Below are 12538 nucleotides of genomic sequence, written 5' to 3'. Positions count from 1 at the left end.
AATAATGGGTGCAGCAGACCTTACCTATCAACCAGCAATAACTCCTGTCCACAAGCAGCAGCGGAGCGGATAGAAGTCCATGTTGCATGCAGTGCGGCAACATGCGGACGCACCTTGCCGCGGGCGCATCGCCTTTACTCCTGAACTTCGCAGCTCAGGTCGGGTACTCGTAACATCGTCACGCCGAGCCCCAGAACGCGTCCGCAGATGCGCCTTGCGGGAGACTGCGCTCCCAAGCGGCGATGGCAGTGCTGGTGTTGAGCGGCGCTGTAGAGGAGAAGAGGGAATTCTTTCCCTCAAAGAGAGCTTGGAATGAAGGCTCTGCGCCCACTAGTTACTCATACTGACCCGATCTCCGCTTCGCAACGGGGTCTCTCGGTCTTCCAGATGGCCTGACTTGTCACCTTGACAGCGATCGAGAGTCCATGGTTGCATTTCAAAGGGGCTGTGCAAAGGTGGGCGTCTGGACCACCAACGATTGGCCCGACTTAGCCCGCATCACGCCGCAAACATCGATAAAACCGCCCGCCTTCCACCATGCTGCCTCCTCCTCAGCAAGCTCCTCTCGCTCCAGAAACACAGGAACCACCTAGGGCATCTCTTCCGTGAATCTGCATCATGTCTTCAGACCTATCCTCCCCCACGCTATCGCGCTCTTCAAGCCGCTCATCGAAAGGCCGGAGAACGCCGCTGTCACTCGATCTCTCCGACCTCCCACCACTCGTCACGCCCTCACCCCCGTCGAATACTCTTCTGATCACGGTCAGTACCAAGTTTGCGCCGGCCACTTTGGAATCCCACTTACGCTTTTCACAGAACCTACAGAACCCCGCCATCTTCTCCACACCCAACCTCATAACCATCCGAGACCTAATAAACCAACACGCGCCAATCCACACATGGGCGCCCCTCAAATCCTTTCGCCGCATAGTCACCTCTTTCTGGTCAACCGAAGATGCCACGACCATCCGCAAGCTCCTTGACGGGGAGGCGATCATGGGTGACCGCATCCGCGTATACTTCGGCCAACCTACACCACTAGACGCACCAGACCAGCACCTACACCTCCCGAAATCAGACAAGTTATTCTTCATCTCTCCACCGCCGTCCCCGCCGCACGGATGGGAGATGCGCAACGAGGACCCCCCGAACAAGGATGTCCACGCTGAGGACCTAGCATCGGCGCTGGCAAAACTACATGCGAGGCCAGATGTGCCTAGCCCGACATCACCGGAGGGCAACCCCGAGACAAAACTTAGCAAGAACGGGAGCAGGAACAGGAGCGGCAGTCTGATTGTATGGGACCCGCAAGAACACGGGCGGTCTCCGGATCTGCCAGCTATTTCAGTAGAGGACACAACCCACAGTCCCGTAGAGCTGAGTCCGGTGTTGGAAGGAAAGCCGATAACTCACACCATGAGGCCGCCGGTGGAGCTGATGGAGGAGTAGGAGGTCTCGTTATCTGTAGGGGGTGCATGCGAGAGCCTGAATTTTTCAGCGAATTGTCCGCCGGGCGCCATCCGCCTGTGCTTTCTGTGTTTCTTTAGCACATCGACCCTAAGTTTTATCTTGACTGGGTTGGCTACATTGCATTGGCGTTGGGGTGTTGCTGTAGCTATTAGCTCGCTTGAGCTGAAAGGGTCTCGTAACCCTGAAACCTAATTCACGCCGAGATCGTCTTGAGATTTACAGTACATCTAGAGCGATTGCGTTGACTGAATGGGGTTCTTGGTGACTATTGCTGCTCGATGGAAATCCGCCACCAGAACCAGAATTCGTCCATGCAAATCCTCTCAGTATAACACACCAATCGCTTCTTATTGCGACGCAAGCAAAAGCGCCCTGAGGTTTCCAGCCAATCCCTGCTCTTACATGCCTCCGCTAGCTGGTTTCCGCTTGTATGCAGTTGAATTCAAACCCCATTTCAGAACTCCTTGCACCGCCTATGCATATTCAACTGTGCATGCAGATCCTCCTAACCGTCTTCTAATACCATCATTACCTCTTACTCAGCCTCCGTAGCCAGCCATGACAAAGCGACCCACCCTCCTCTCTCTTTTTCCCCCGGTCCCCACATCACCGTCCCTCAAATTCCGCCCTCACATCCCCCGCCCTCCTCTCAACGTAATACCCCGGATCCGGCGTCCGCATCTTCTTCATCTCTCCCCTCGTAAGCGGATACTCGACTTCGGCGACGTCGACCAGCTCCTTGACCTTCATGATCTGGCCCGCCACGTCCTGGGTCACCGGGTGGTAGACGGTGGCCATGCGCTTTCGGAGGCCGAGGGCTTGTAGCACTCCCGTGCGTTTCGCGGGGAGGCCGATCGCGGAGCGGAGGAGGGTTATGCGGAAGTAGGGCATTGTGGGTGGAGGTGCGTGAGGTGTGGTGTGGTCTTGTGAAGGTGAGGTGGAGGCCGCTGGAAGGGGTCAGTGTCGGCGAGGTAGTGGGCCTGGATCGATATGTACCCTTACTCCAGCTCGACACCGTCTAATCTTGCTTTGATTGTAGAGGGGAATGGCTGGTTGGCGGCTTGATGCTGATTTCGCAGCTGCGATATGGAAACTTGAGATGCAACGGAAGAACCTCGGCGCTGGGCATTGCTCGCGGAGCTCATAGCTCCTCTTCTGCGTTTTCTCCGCGATGGCTTTGTCTGCTCGAGAGTTCCTCGGAAGGTTCGTATGATTGTACGTCTTCTGCAATTGCTCTTGCAAATAGTTCCCGGGAGTCTCATATAGGGCCGCCTTTTCTTCCGCGGCTCCTTTCCTTAAACAGTCCTAAAGTCAAATCGCTATCTGCACAGGTGCTTCAAATGACGATAATAGTAGCTGTATGGAGAGCTTGATTGTACCTGGGAATCCTGGCTTGCTGTGGTTGTAAAGCCAAGAGCATGTTGTTCAGTCATTATATCTCTCGACTCCGTCCCACTTGCTGCGGAGATTTTCAACTTAGATCACAACGTGGTCGACAATGCTTCCAGCCAGAGGAACTCGGGCACTTCTATCAGTGCACCTAAAAACCCTGAGCTGGCGCCATGTATGCTTGTTAGGACCGCAATCCAGTACCCGCACATTTAGCTCTGCCAGCTCCTTACACAGACAACGAGCGACTACCGCATCATATTACCGGGGAGGCACATCCCGTGCAGTCCTATTACAGCCCAAGCATCTACCTGACGATAGTTCGCTATGGCCGAAGCTCTTCTTGCAAGTTATGGGCTCGCCAGACCCATACGGCCGGCAGCTGGACGGCCTTGGGGCAGGCGTCTCGAGCCTCAGTAAGATCTGCCTTGTAGCACCGAGCGAGCGGCAAGATGCGAACGTCGACTACACCTTTGTGGGCATTGGTATCGAGCGGGACGAGGTGGATACGGCTGGCAACTGCGGGAATATGAGCGCGGCCATTGGACCGTATGCTTTCAACGAGCGGCTGCTCGGAAATATTGACTATGTTACCGACGGCACTAAAAGTGTGCGAATACACAACACTAATACTGGAGTCATTATCAAGAGTTCATTCGAAGCCTCTGACGGGGAGGCTGCGGTGGTAGGCGATTACTCTATTGATGGCGTTAGCGGCACCGGATCTCGGATAACCTTGGACTTCCTAAAGCCTGGAGGAGCAAAGACTGGCCGACTGTTGCCTACAGACTCTGCGGTGGACACGATAGAAGGCGTCGAGGTGAGCTGCGTAGACGCCGCCAATCCATGCATTTTTGTCCGCGCAGCAGACGTTGGAGTGGAAGGAGCTATTCTACCCAACGACTTCAACAAGCTACCCGAAAAGCTGGCACACCTTGAAAATATCAGGCACAAAGCAGCCGCAGCAATGGGTGTGTGCAAGACCGGCTCCGAAGCTCCGCGGACGATCCCTAAGATCGCGATCGTCTCTCCATCCAAGGAGCACAAGCTGCTCTCCGGCAGAACGTTAGATGCCTCATCTGTAGACCTTGTCATACGCTTCATCTCGGACACGCAGCCGCACAGGGCCATACCGTTGACCGGCTCGCTATGCACAGCTGTGGCAGCTAAGATCAAGGGATCGGTAGTCCAGCAGTGCCTCGCTGAGCAGCATGTAGATCCAAACATGATCACTATCGGTCACCCGAGCGGGCGCATACAAGTGACTGCTACCATGGACGCAAGCGGTGGTGTCGAGTCCGCCACTGTTTTCAGGACTGCGAGACGAATCATGACTGGGCAGGTGTATTGGAACGACTGATTTGAGTGCTGGTGTTATCTCAAACGTGGTTACATAGTCCTTCCCGAACATATTCCAAGTTTCCGAGCCCACGCTCATGCTTTCGTCGGCAACCCGATCAACTTGGATGCTTGCGCCGCTTCACCCTCACTTTCTTCTCAATCCGCTTCCTGAGCTTTCTTTCTCGCTTTGTTTGCTCCTCCCGGTTTGCATCGCACACTTTCGACGTCTGCGGCGAAGCTGGCGGCAATCCCTTCCACGTACGGAGCAGCCGACTGACCTCTCCCTGGACCCTCAGACGTGCCTGCTCCCGCGGTACACCCTTGCGCAAGATCGCTTCATACGGCGTGTAGCAGTGACGGATATGCGCGATCACAGCCCTCGTCACCCTATCATCTAACGAAACCACCATTTTCCGACCAACTCGCCGGCTGCGCTTTTCAAACGCATGCAGCACAGTCGCCTCTGCAGCTTCTGGGGGGATCCTCGGAAACAGACGCACGAGCGCCGCCGTGGCTTCGCTCCGGTCTCTCGCATCCTTCCTGTCTACAATGCTCTGGCGGTCGACCGCGGTCGCCCTTTCTGCTGTCAGGACTTCGTCGTAGACTTGTCGCGGACAACGGAGGCCTAGTCTGTGCCCCTTGGAGTCGACGACGACGAAGAGGGGCTCTCCGAGTTCCTTGGTGCGAGTGCGGCAGTGCCGGGTTATGTAGACGTTGCCCTTGGCGACAAAGACGTAGCCTTTTTGTACCGGATGGCTGTTGGTGATGGTCCTTTCTGACTCGATCGCTAAAGCCATGGTTTGTTCTCGGAAGGTAGTAGCCGATAAAACGTGGGCGGTCCGGATAAGAAATCCACTGGCAACAGGAACAGTATAGGAATGTGAGAACGAATGCCGCGGACTGTTGCACGGCTGGACTACACCGCCAATGCCCCTTCCGAGCAGCAGTCTTGAGCAAGCCAGGCGCAGGCGCATGAGTTGAGAAGGGTCGTCGCTTCCTTTGTCCACAGCTAGAGGCCGAATCTCTACCAAGTGCTATGGTCTCAACTTTTATTAATTGGGTGCGCCGCTTTGTTTACCTCGATGCGGCTTTCCGGTTTCTTTGAACAACTCATACCAACGACCAACCCAAGATACGTAGGCGCTTCTTCTGGGATCGATATGAAACTAATAGCATCTGGAATACCGTACCGGAACATCGACAAATATCTAGCTTGCATAAAGAATCATTATCCTAGCACCAAGTTGTATAGGCATCAGCCACAGTCAAGCAAGAAATGTCAATGCAATTTACCTCTAGTGGACCTGGTGGTGCAGTACATAGCCGACTTCGTCGACATATTGGAAGCGGACTACAAAGCGTACAGCGCTGAGGTCAATCTTTCGTACCAAAATGCATTCGATGTCCGCGATAAGCTTGTTGGTCTGTGTGAAAAAGTACACCCCACCGAAGCGTTAGATCTTGAGCTGAAGCGTTGATTTGGAGACATATTTCCTGTTGAACAAGAGGGCCGTGGAGAATATTTGACAAGCTGGAGGAAGCATGGATGGATTCTGATATGCGAGTGTGACCTCGCGCAACGCAGCGTCATACAGTTGTAAGAGTGTGGTAGTTAGCCATGTTCACCTGTTGCGTGCGCTCATTAGGGAGCATATTTGCAACGGAAGGAAGCGCGCTTCGATATTTTGCTACAATCAGAACTGTCGTCTCGAGCATGCTAGACCTATCAGCAGTAACAGTTTACCGCCTCCCTCCTCGCTTTGCCACTCGTCCACCCCTGGTTTTCTCAACACCAAGCCCACGCCTCTGTGTCCTCTGGGCCATGCCACCCCTTCCTCTGCCTCTCTGCTGCAACTTTCCCCTGATCTGTTTTCGGACCACTTCCTGGTCAACCTCCATCTCTTCGCCGTCATCGTCTCCCTTGTTCTTCCTGTTACTGAACTTCAGTTTCCCCTTCTGTCCTCGCTTCGCAGCATCCCGTCCCTTAATAGCAGCCACATACGCGTTGATGCCGCCCTCCAGAGTTCCATCACCTGGATCATTATCCAGCATATCCGCGTCCGCTCCCTGCTCATCGTCTGAGTCGCCCAGCACAAGCTTTCCATCCAGATCCGTCTTCGCCTTCGTCTTCTGCGGTTGCTGACGCATCTTGACCGGCTTCGTAGAGGAGATATTACCCAGCGCTTTCCGGTCAAGCAGATCCAACGGCTCCTCCTCGTCCTCCACGATGTACGACTTCGCCTCCCTCTTCCCCTTCCCACTCCCACGACCCATCATCTCATCATCGCTATCTTCACTCTCCGTCTCCGCATCCTCATCGGATCCGTAAACCGCCTCATCGAACTCACTCTCGAATTTCCCTTTCCTCTTCTCAGGCGCCTGCTCTCCATCCGCCCCCGCAGCAACCTCGCCTCTCCTCCGCTTGCTCCTCTCCTTGGTCTTGCGGATGTTCTTGATCAGATTCCTATCCGCCTCCGGACACCACTTCTCAACCTCTTGTGCCCCAAACCTCCTCATCATCCTCTCAAGGATATGCTTCACCTTACCTCTAAAATGCTGCTTATGCTCCTTACTCCAGACCATGAGGTTCGGGACCAGGCTCTGCAGCCTGGGCCTCACGATCCCCTCCGGCAGCGACACAACAGACACCTTGACAAACCCCAACACGCTCCTCACAATCTCCTTGTTGTTGCTCGTTAGGAACAAGTCCATCGTCTGCACCAAATCCGCAATCACCGCCTCCGCCAACACGGCCCGGAACTCATACAGAATCCTCGTGAGCGCCGTGATAGACGCGGAGATCATATGCGGTGTACTCCCTGCCAGCCCCGCCGAGACCATCGTGAAGTACTCCTCGAGGTTGGCAGGCACAGCGGGCGCATCGTCCGGCATATGGGGGACCTTGGACTGCAGCACCGTGCCGCCGGCTGCCATCTTCTCGCCCATCTGCACCAGCAGGTCGAAGGCGGCGGTGCGGGCTTTCTCGTTGACCTCCTTAGCCGAGATGACAACTTCGGAGAGGACAGAGGGGATGAAGTGGAGGTCTTCGGGGGGCAGGAAGGCTATAATCTGCGCAATAGCTGCGAGTCTGTCTCTGCGGGCGGGCGCGGAGGCCTTTTCAGCGCTCGCGAGGAGGAGGTGCTGGAGATCCTTGTTGCGGTCTGCGAGTGCGGCGCGGCCGGTCTCGGACTCGGCGAGGCGGGGGAGGAGCTTGTATGCCTTTTTCTGGAGCTGCGGGTCGTCTTGTTTGTTGATGATGAGGGCGGAGATGCTGAAGAGGGTTGCGAAGCTCTCGCGGGGGAGGTAGATGGAGATTGTGATGACGAGGTCCATAAGGGTGTGGCTCATAGGTGGCATCTTGTCTTTTGTCTTTTCCTGCTTCTGCTTGTCGGCTTGCGTTTGGGGACCGGTTTCTTTGAGCGCGGACTCGAGCATTGTGGCGACTCGAGTGAAAGTCTCCATGAGGTCCTTCTCGGGCGTGATGCTTAGGAAGGCGTTGACGCATTGTAGGATTCGGCCTCGCGAGTGGGGTAGGGTCTGGCTGTAAACATTAAACAATACGGCAAGCATGTTCTTAGCAAAGCCCGCCAGATATTGTAGATTCTTTTGAGCATCCGCTTTTGAAACCCTTGACCGGGCTACAAGATCCTCTTCGCCAGTCAAGTTTGCAATGGCCTGGTTGGAGTCGACCAGATTCTGTAGTGCCCGACAGATATCTGTACGCAAATCTGTTTGCTGGTAGAGCAAGTTGGACAGCAACTCTGCGAAACTTTGGTCGAATGCTTCGATCAGGTCGAGAGGAAGGTCGCAGTAGCCGGGCAAAGTCGCCCAAACCTGGTGCACGAGCGTTTCGTAAATCTTTATCTGCATAGTCTTCTCCGCGTTGCCGTGCTCCAGCACTTTTTGAAACATAGTCTCGCTCAAGGGTACCAGCTCCGACCTGAAGTGGGCAAGACGAGTGTTGCTGACAGAGTCTCGCATCAGAGGCAGAAGCCAAACACGTCCTGGCTGACCTGGCACCGGTTTCAGAAGATTCAGGGGCAGGATTTCTAGGACGTTGTCCGGACCCATGGCCTGTATTGCTTTTGCCAGAACGGCATCTGCTTCCTTCTTGCCGGTAAAGGATTCATTGGCCCTGAGATCTCCGACGACCTTGACAGCCCCCGAGAGTAAAGGTGCGGAGCGCCATCGCAGCGCATCAAACATTGCCCCTAAGACAGCAAAGACTTCCATCCAGGCAGATTGGTATTTTACGCTCAATAAGTCCGTGACAATCTTTGCCAATTTCTCAAGTACCTTCTCATCATAGATTGAAGGCTCGAGCAAGACGCTGTTAGGTATGCAATTCGAAAGAAAAGAGATCAAGCATTCGGACGCAGACTCGCGGATATTGTGAGACGGAGAAGCAAGGAAATTAGATATCATTGTGAAAAGGTCCGGTAGCTTTTGGAAAGTCTCTTCGGGCTCGACCTGAGCAGAGACATCATATCCTCGTGAGAGAACGGCGATCCATGGTGGGAGAAGCTGCGAGTCGTTCTGCGAAGGCTGCAGCTCTGCGATGACCTCCAACAACCGTGGAAGCTTCGCAGATGAGACCTCGTCTGCAGCCATGTCCGTGAAGATGACTTCAAAAATCTCGAAAGCCGCCATCGTCAGGTACTCGTTACTCGATTTGGATATGTTGAGCAGCAGCTCGCAGAGGGCATCAAGCTTGCGGCTCGGCCAGCCTCCAGATGCGGTGGCAATCGTCTTGACGAGCTGTAACGCGTGGATAAGACCCGGCTCGTGCTGTCCGTCCTGGTGCTTGTGGTGCTTCCTGCTCTTCCCAGCCGAGTCCGCGATGTCCTTGAGGGTCCGTAAAGCGGTCTCCGCGCACATATCGGCCGCCGGGTGGTCGGTCGAGGGACTCGGAGGAGGGTTTCTTAAGACCTTGGTCAACGCATCTTGTGCCCGCTTCCTCACTTTAGGCCTGTGATCCACCGCTATTGTGAGCAGGCCTGCGACAGCCCTTCGCGGGCTGACCTGCGTTTGCGGCAGCGCCCATGCCTGCGCGTCTTGCACAAGTAGCAGCGACTCTAGGCATCCTATCGAGGAGCGAAGCAGCGGCGCCTCGGCATCCGAGTGTGATAACGCTGGGGCGAGCCCGGTAAGGATCTGTGAAAACTTCGAGCGTAGCAGTGGCGCCGGAACGTATGGGGTGATGAGGTCGAGGAGATACACGACGGCGGAGGCGAGCTCCTTATTGACCACGCCTTGGGTTGAGGATATTGTCTGGTTGAGTAGAGATAGCAGCGCAGCGAAGTATGCTGTGGGCGTGGGCTCGGAGTGCTGGACACGGAGGGTATCTTCGACAGCGGAGAGCACGACTGCTGTCTGCGAGGGTTTAGTATAATCCCACGAGGCGTGCTTTCGGACTGCTTCTCACCTGCTGCTGGTTCTGCAGCTTTGGCTGCGAGCGTATCTTGTCGAGCCTCTCTTCCAGCGACATTTTTGCGTTATGGTTGCTGTAGTTGATCTTTACGCTCTGCTTACTATCGATACACCTGAAAAAAGGTTGTAGGATCTTGGGCGCGGCAATTTTACGCGAGGACCCTGAAAGCCGTGTCTCAAGGCACTAAGGCTCGCAGTGCTGAAACATGACACTCTGCATGCAGGGCAAGTATAAGGCGGCGGGAGACCTGAATAGAGAAGCAATGGATGGACGCATGAGGGTGCTACCGAAGGAGCATCCAGACACGCTGACCAGCGTAGCTAATGTAGTGTCACGCACGATAGTTAAAAAGGAGGCCGCCAGGAACCTTTTCTCTCGGAACTGGGCCCTTGCTACTAGTTGGAGACCTAAAACTACAAGGAGCTCGGGACCAAACTCAGATACGACTCAGGCGTGCGATAGGCAACTCAGATGAGCTCAGGGCCGCTTAAGCTCAGCGTACATTGCAAACTCGCCAGTTCAGAGAGTCCTGTTTACTCCGTACGAACTCGTTAGTGGCTTCGAAGGATAAATGCTTGACGGCACAGCGAGGCATATCTTTGTATCACCACTTCTTCCACTCTACCAGAGGAGCTTTTACAGAATTCGTCTCTGGCCAGGCTGTGGGAGTCCTTCTCAGGTACTTATTACAACTTCCAGACACCGCTACCGAAGCACAAATTCAGTCAGCTCAGCTTTGTTGAACCGGCTAGCGAGCTCGCCTTCCATAACACCATGTACGTCTATCCGCTCGTTAGCGTCTATGGTTTTCTTATTGTAGAGGGACGTGGAATTGCTAGAGGCAGGAGACTTACAAGCTCCACCGACAACATGGTAATACGCGGTCTCTTCATGTGTGACAGTGATGCAGCCATCCCCGTCATGACCCCCAGCCCTCCGGACCTGCCGCAGAACAACTGGAACATGGCAACCTGCAATAATGCAGAGGCGGTCATTCACTTGTGTATTCCGCGGTCCCAGTCCCAACAACCCTTGCGAAGAGATGAGAAACACCCTCCCCGATGTAGTCCTGGCAATATTGTCTTGCACTTCGGGATCCTCGCTATTCTCAAGATTGGGAATGAAGCCCCGTGGGAACTTAGTCCCTCCGCCGTGCCTATTCCCTGTCATGGTATGGATCAGTGAGTCAACAAGGCCAGACCCGTATCGGACACCGGCTACTGGCCACCTCGAACAGGAGTTCACGGCATCAAGGAGAAAATCACGATGGCCGCCTATTCCATAAAAATCTGAGCCGACCTCGACTACTCCATCCAAAACGAAACCTCTGACAACCAGGCTCATTTGATCGTCGAGAAATTTGTAGTAAGGCTTCGATGCACCCGAGGCGAAATATGGGTCCTCCCGAAAAATCTCGCTGACTAGTGACAAGACTTCATAGTCCCCTGGTAGTGGAACTCCCAGCCGCGGCCGGCCCCAGTTTGGTGCCCATGAAGGTAGCTCAGGGATGTTGTGCCTCTGACATCCGTCAATGGAAGTCAAGTATTCCGGGACATCCTGGTCGAGATCATGGTCCTCACAACTACTCAATATCTTTAAGCTCTTATCGTGTTCGATCAAGGCTCGAGCGGCGTTCGTGTAAGCTTCTGCGGGTGAGAGATTGTAGCGAACCTCCAAACCTTTGGGGAGGGGGAGCTCAGCTAGAGTGATGCATCCGTAGACTTTATCACGGGGATCTGTTGCTTTGCATCTACGTAGGTAGGAGAGTATCGACCCGAGTGGTCTTGACGGCTCGAATAGACAGTTGTGGATCTGGACGATATGCCCAATCGTCCTCATTCCACGGAGCCCCACGAATATTGAACCAGAGAGGGAAGTTAATAGAGGACGGGATCGATCGAAAATGCCCCAAATCGTGAAGTGCGCGAGACGGAAGCAATTGAAAGGCATTTGACGTTCGCCGCAGACAACAGTGATGTAGTACGACCAGACGAGCTCCTGGACTATCCATACCCGCGTCCAATAGGGTCGGCCAAAAAGGCCAGCAAGGGCTTCCCAGCGCTCACGCGATTCCTCTGTGACATCCTTCTCAGCCAAGAGCTTCTGTTCGAGCTCGCTCTCTATTGCAGGATCTATGCACAACTCTCCATTCTGTCCTTGAAGACAGACTAGGTCCAAGGCGAGGTCGCTGTCCCTGCTCCTTTCGCCTAGCCACACCAAGGTAAGATCGGCTCGGTGATAGATCAGATGCATTTGCTGTACCATCAAGTTCTTCTCCTCCAGATCGCTCTGGTTAATGCAAACAGCGTCCACCCAAATTCGTCTTTCCTTGTCTGCGTGACGCAAATGTTGCAGAGCAGAATACAAGTTACTAGTGACCTGGTAAGCATGGCCGTTGAGCGTAATTGTGCGCGTATGATCACTGTCGCCCCATGTGTAGGACAAGGCTTCATATGAAGGCTGGTCGCCAGTGTAAACGGCAGTCAGTCGGCACACGACATCGTCGCCAGATCCGGAGGCAGGCAAGATGTGGAGTATGCGGACTTGAGGGTCAGAGCGACTGCGCCATTGCAAGTCGCGGTATGGAAATGCGATGACCTCGTCAATGGTGGCTAGGCTCTCTTCTGCGGGCTTATTCGACATATCCAAGAGCATCGCCGACATCCGGAAAGCGGTTGTTTAGATTCAACCTAGTCGCGGAGTGTTGCGCAAGGTACATAACTAGCCCTTTCCTTTCAGCCTTGCTGTATGTAAACATGCGGATCGCTTGTGGGGCGCACGTGAAGTGGGACGTTTTGGGTGAGGAAAGCCGCCCTCGGAGCAGACTCCCTTCAACTAACTGTGGCTTCGACGAAACTCAGCACATCCAGTATCGAGTCGGTTATCTATATTTCGATGCTTGCAGTC

General features: G+C 54.4%; 6 protein-coding genes across 6 annotated transcripts; 2 read left to right on the top strand and 4 right to left on the bottom strand.

The window, feature by feature from the left end:
* Nucleotides 1–618: 618 nt before the first annotated feature.
* W97_07200 (uncharacterized protein) lies at nt 619–1449 on the top strand (the record flags this gene model as incomplete). Its single annotated transcript, XM_007785179.1, has 2 exons — nt 619–762; nt 817–1449. The coding sequence occupies 2 exons, from the start codon at nt 619–621 to the stop codon at nt 1447–1449; spliced, it is 777 nt and encodes a 258-aa protein (XP_007783369.1).
* Nucleotides 1450–2076: 627 nt separating this feature from the next.
* Nucleotides 2077–2361, bottom strand: W97_07199 (uncharacterized protein; the record flags this gene model as incomplete). The annotated part of the gene is made up of 1 exon (XM_007785178.1): nt 2077–2361. The coding sequence occupies one exon, from the start codon at nt 2359–2361 to the stop codon at nt 2077–2079; it is 285 nt and encodes a 94-aa protein (XP_007783368.1).
* An 850-nt stretch (nt 2362–3211) lies between these two features.
* On the top strand, nt 3212–4219 carry W97_07198 (uncharacterized protein; the record flags this gene model as incomplete). The annotated part of the gene is made up of 1 exon (XM_007785177.1): nt 3212–4219. One exon carries the CDS (start codon nt 3212–3214, stop codon nt 4217–4219), a length of 1008 nt encoding a protein of 335 aa, XP_007783367.1.
* A 97-nt stretch (nt 4220–4316) lies between these two features.
* Nucleotides 4317–4997, bottom strand: W97_07197 (uncharacterized protein; the record flags this gene model as incomplete). Its single annotated transcript, XM_007785176.1, has 1 exon — nt 4317–4997. One exon carries the CDS (start codon nt 4995–4997, stop codon nt 4317–4319), a length of 681 nt encoding a protein of 226 aa, XP_007783366.1.
* Nucleotides 4998–5940: 943 nt separating this feature from the next.
* Nucleotides 5941–9688, bottom strand: W97_07196 (uncharacterized protein; the record flags this gene model as incomplete). Its single annotated transcript, XM_007785175.1, has 2 exons — nt 5941–9573; nt 9626–9688. 2 exons carry the CDS (start codon nt 9686–9688, stop codon nt 5941–5943), a joined length of 3696 nt encoding a protein of 1231 aa, XP_007783365.1.
* Nucleotides 9689–10336: 648 nt separating this feature from the next.
* On the bottom strand, nt 10337–12295 carry W97_07195 (uncharacterized protein; the record flags this gene model as incomplete). The annotated part of the gene is made up of 2 exons (XM_007785174.1): nt 10337–10413; nt 10486–12295. The coding sequence occupies 2 exons, from the start codon at nt 12293–12295 to the stop codon at nt 10337–10339; spliced, it is 1887 nt and encodes a 628-aa protein (XP_007783364.1).
* Nucleotides 12296–12538: the final 243 nt, after the last annotated feature.

Source organism: Coniosporium apollinis, assembly GCF_000281105.1.
Source record: "Coniosporium apollinis CBS 100218 chromosome Unknown supercont1.39, whole genome shotgun sequence".
In the NCBI taxonomy this organism is placed as follows: Eukaryota; Fungi; Ascomycota; class Dothideomycetes; genus Coniosporium; species Coniosporium apollinis.
Note: the sequence above shows the minus strand (reverse complement) of the source record. Positions and strands in the feature narration are given on the sequence as shown.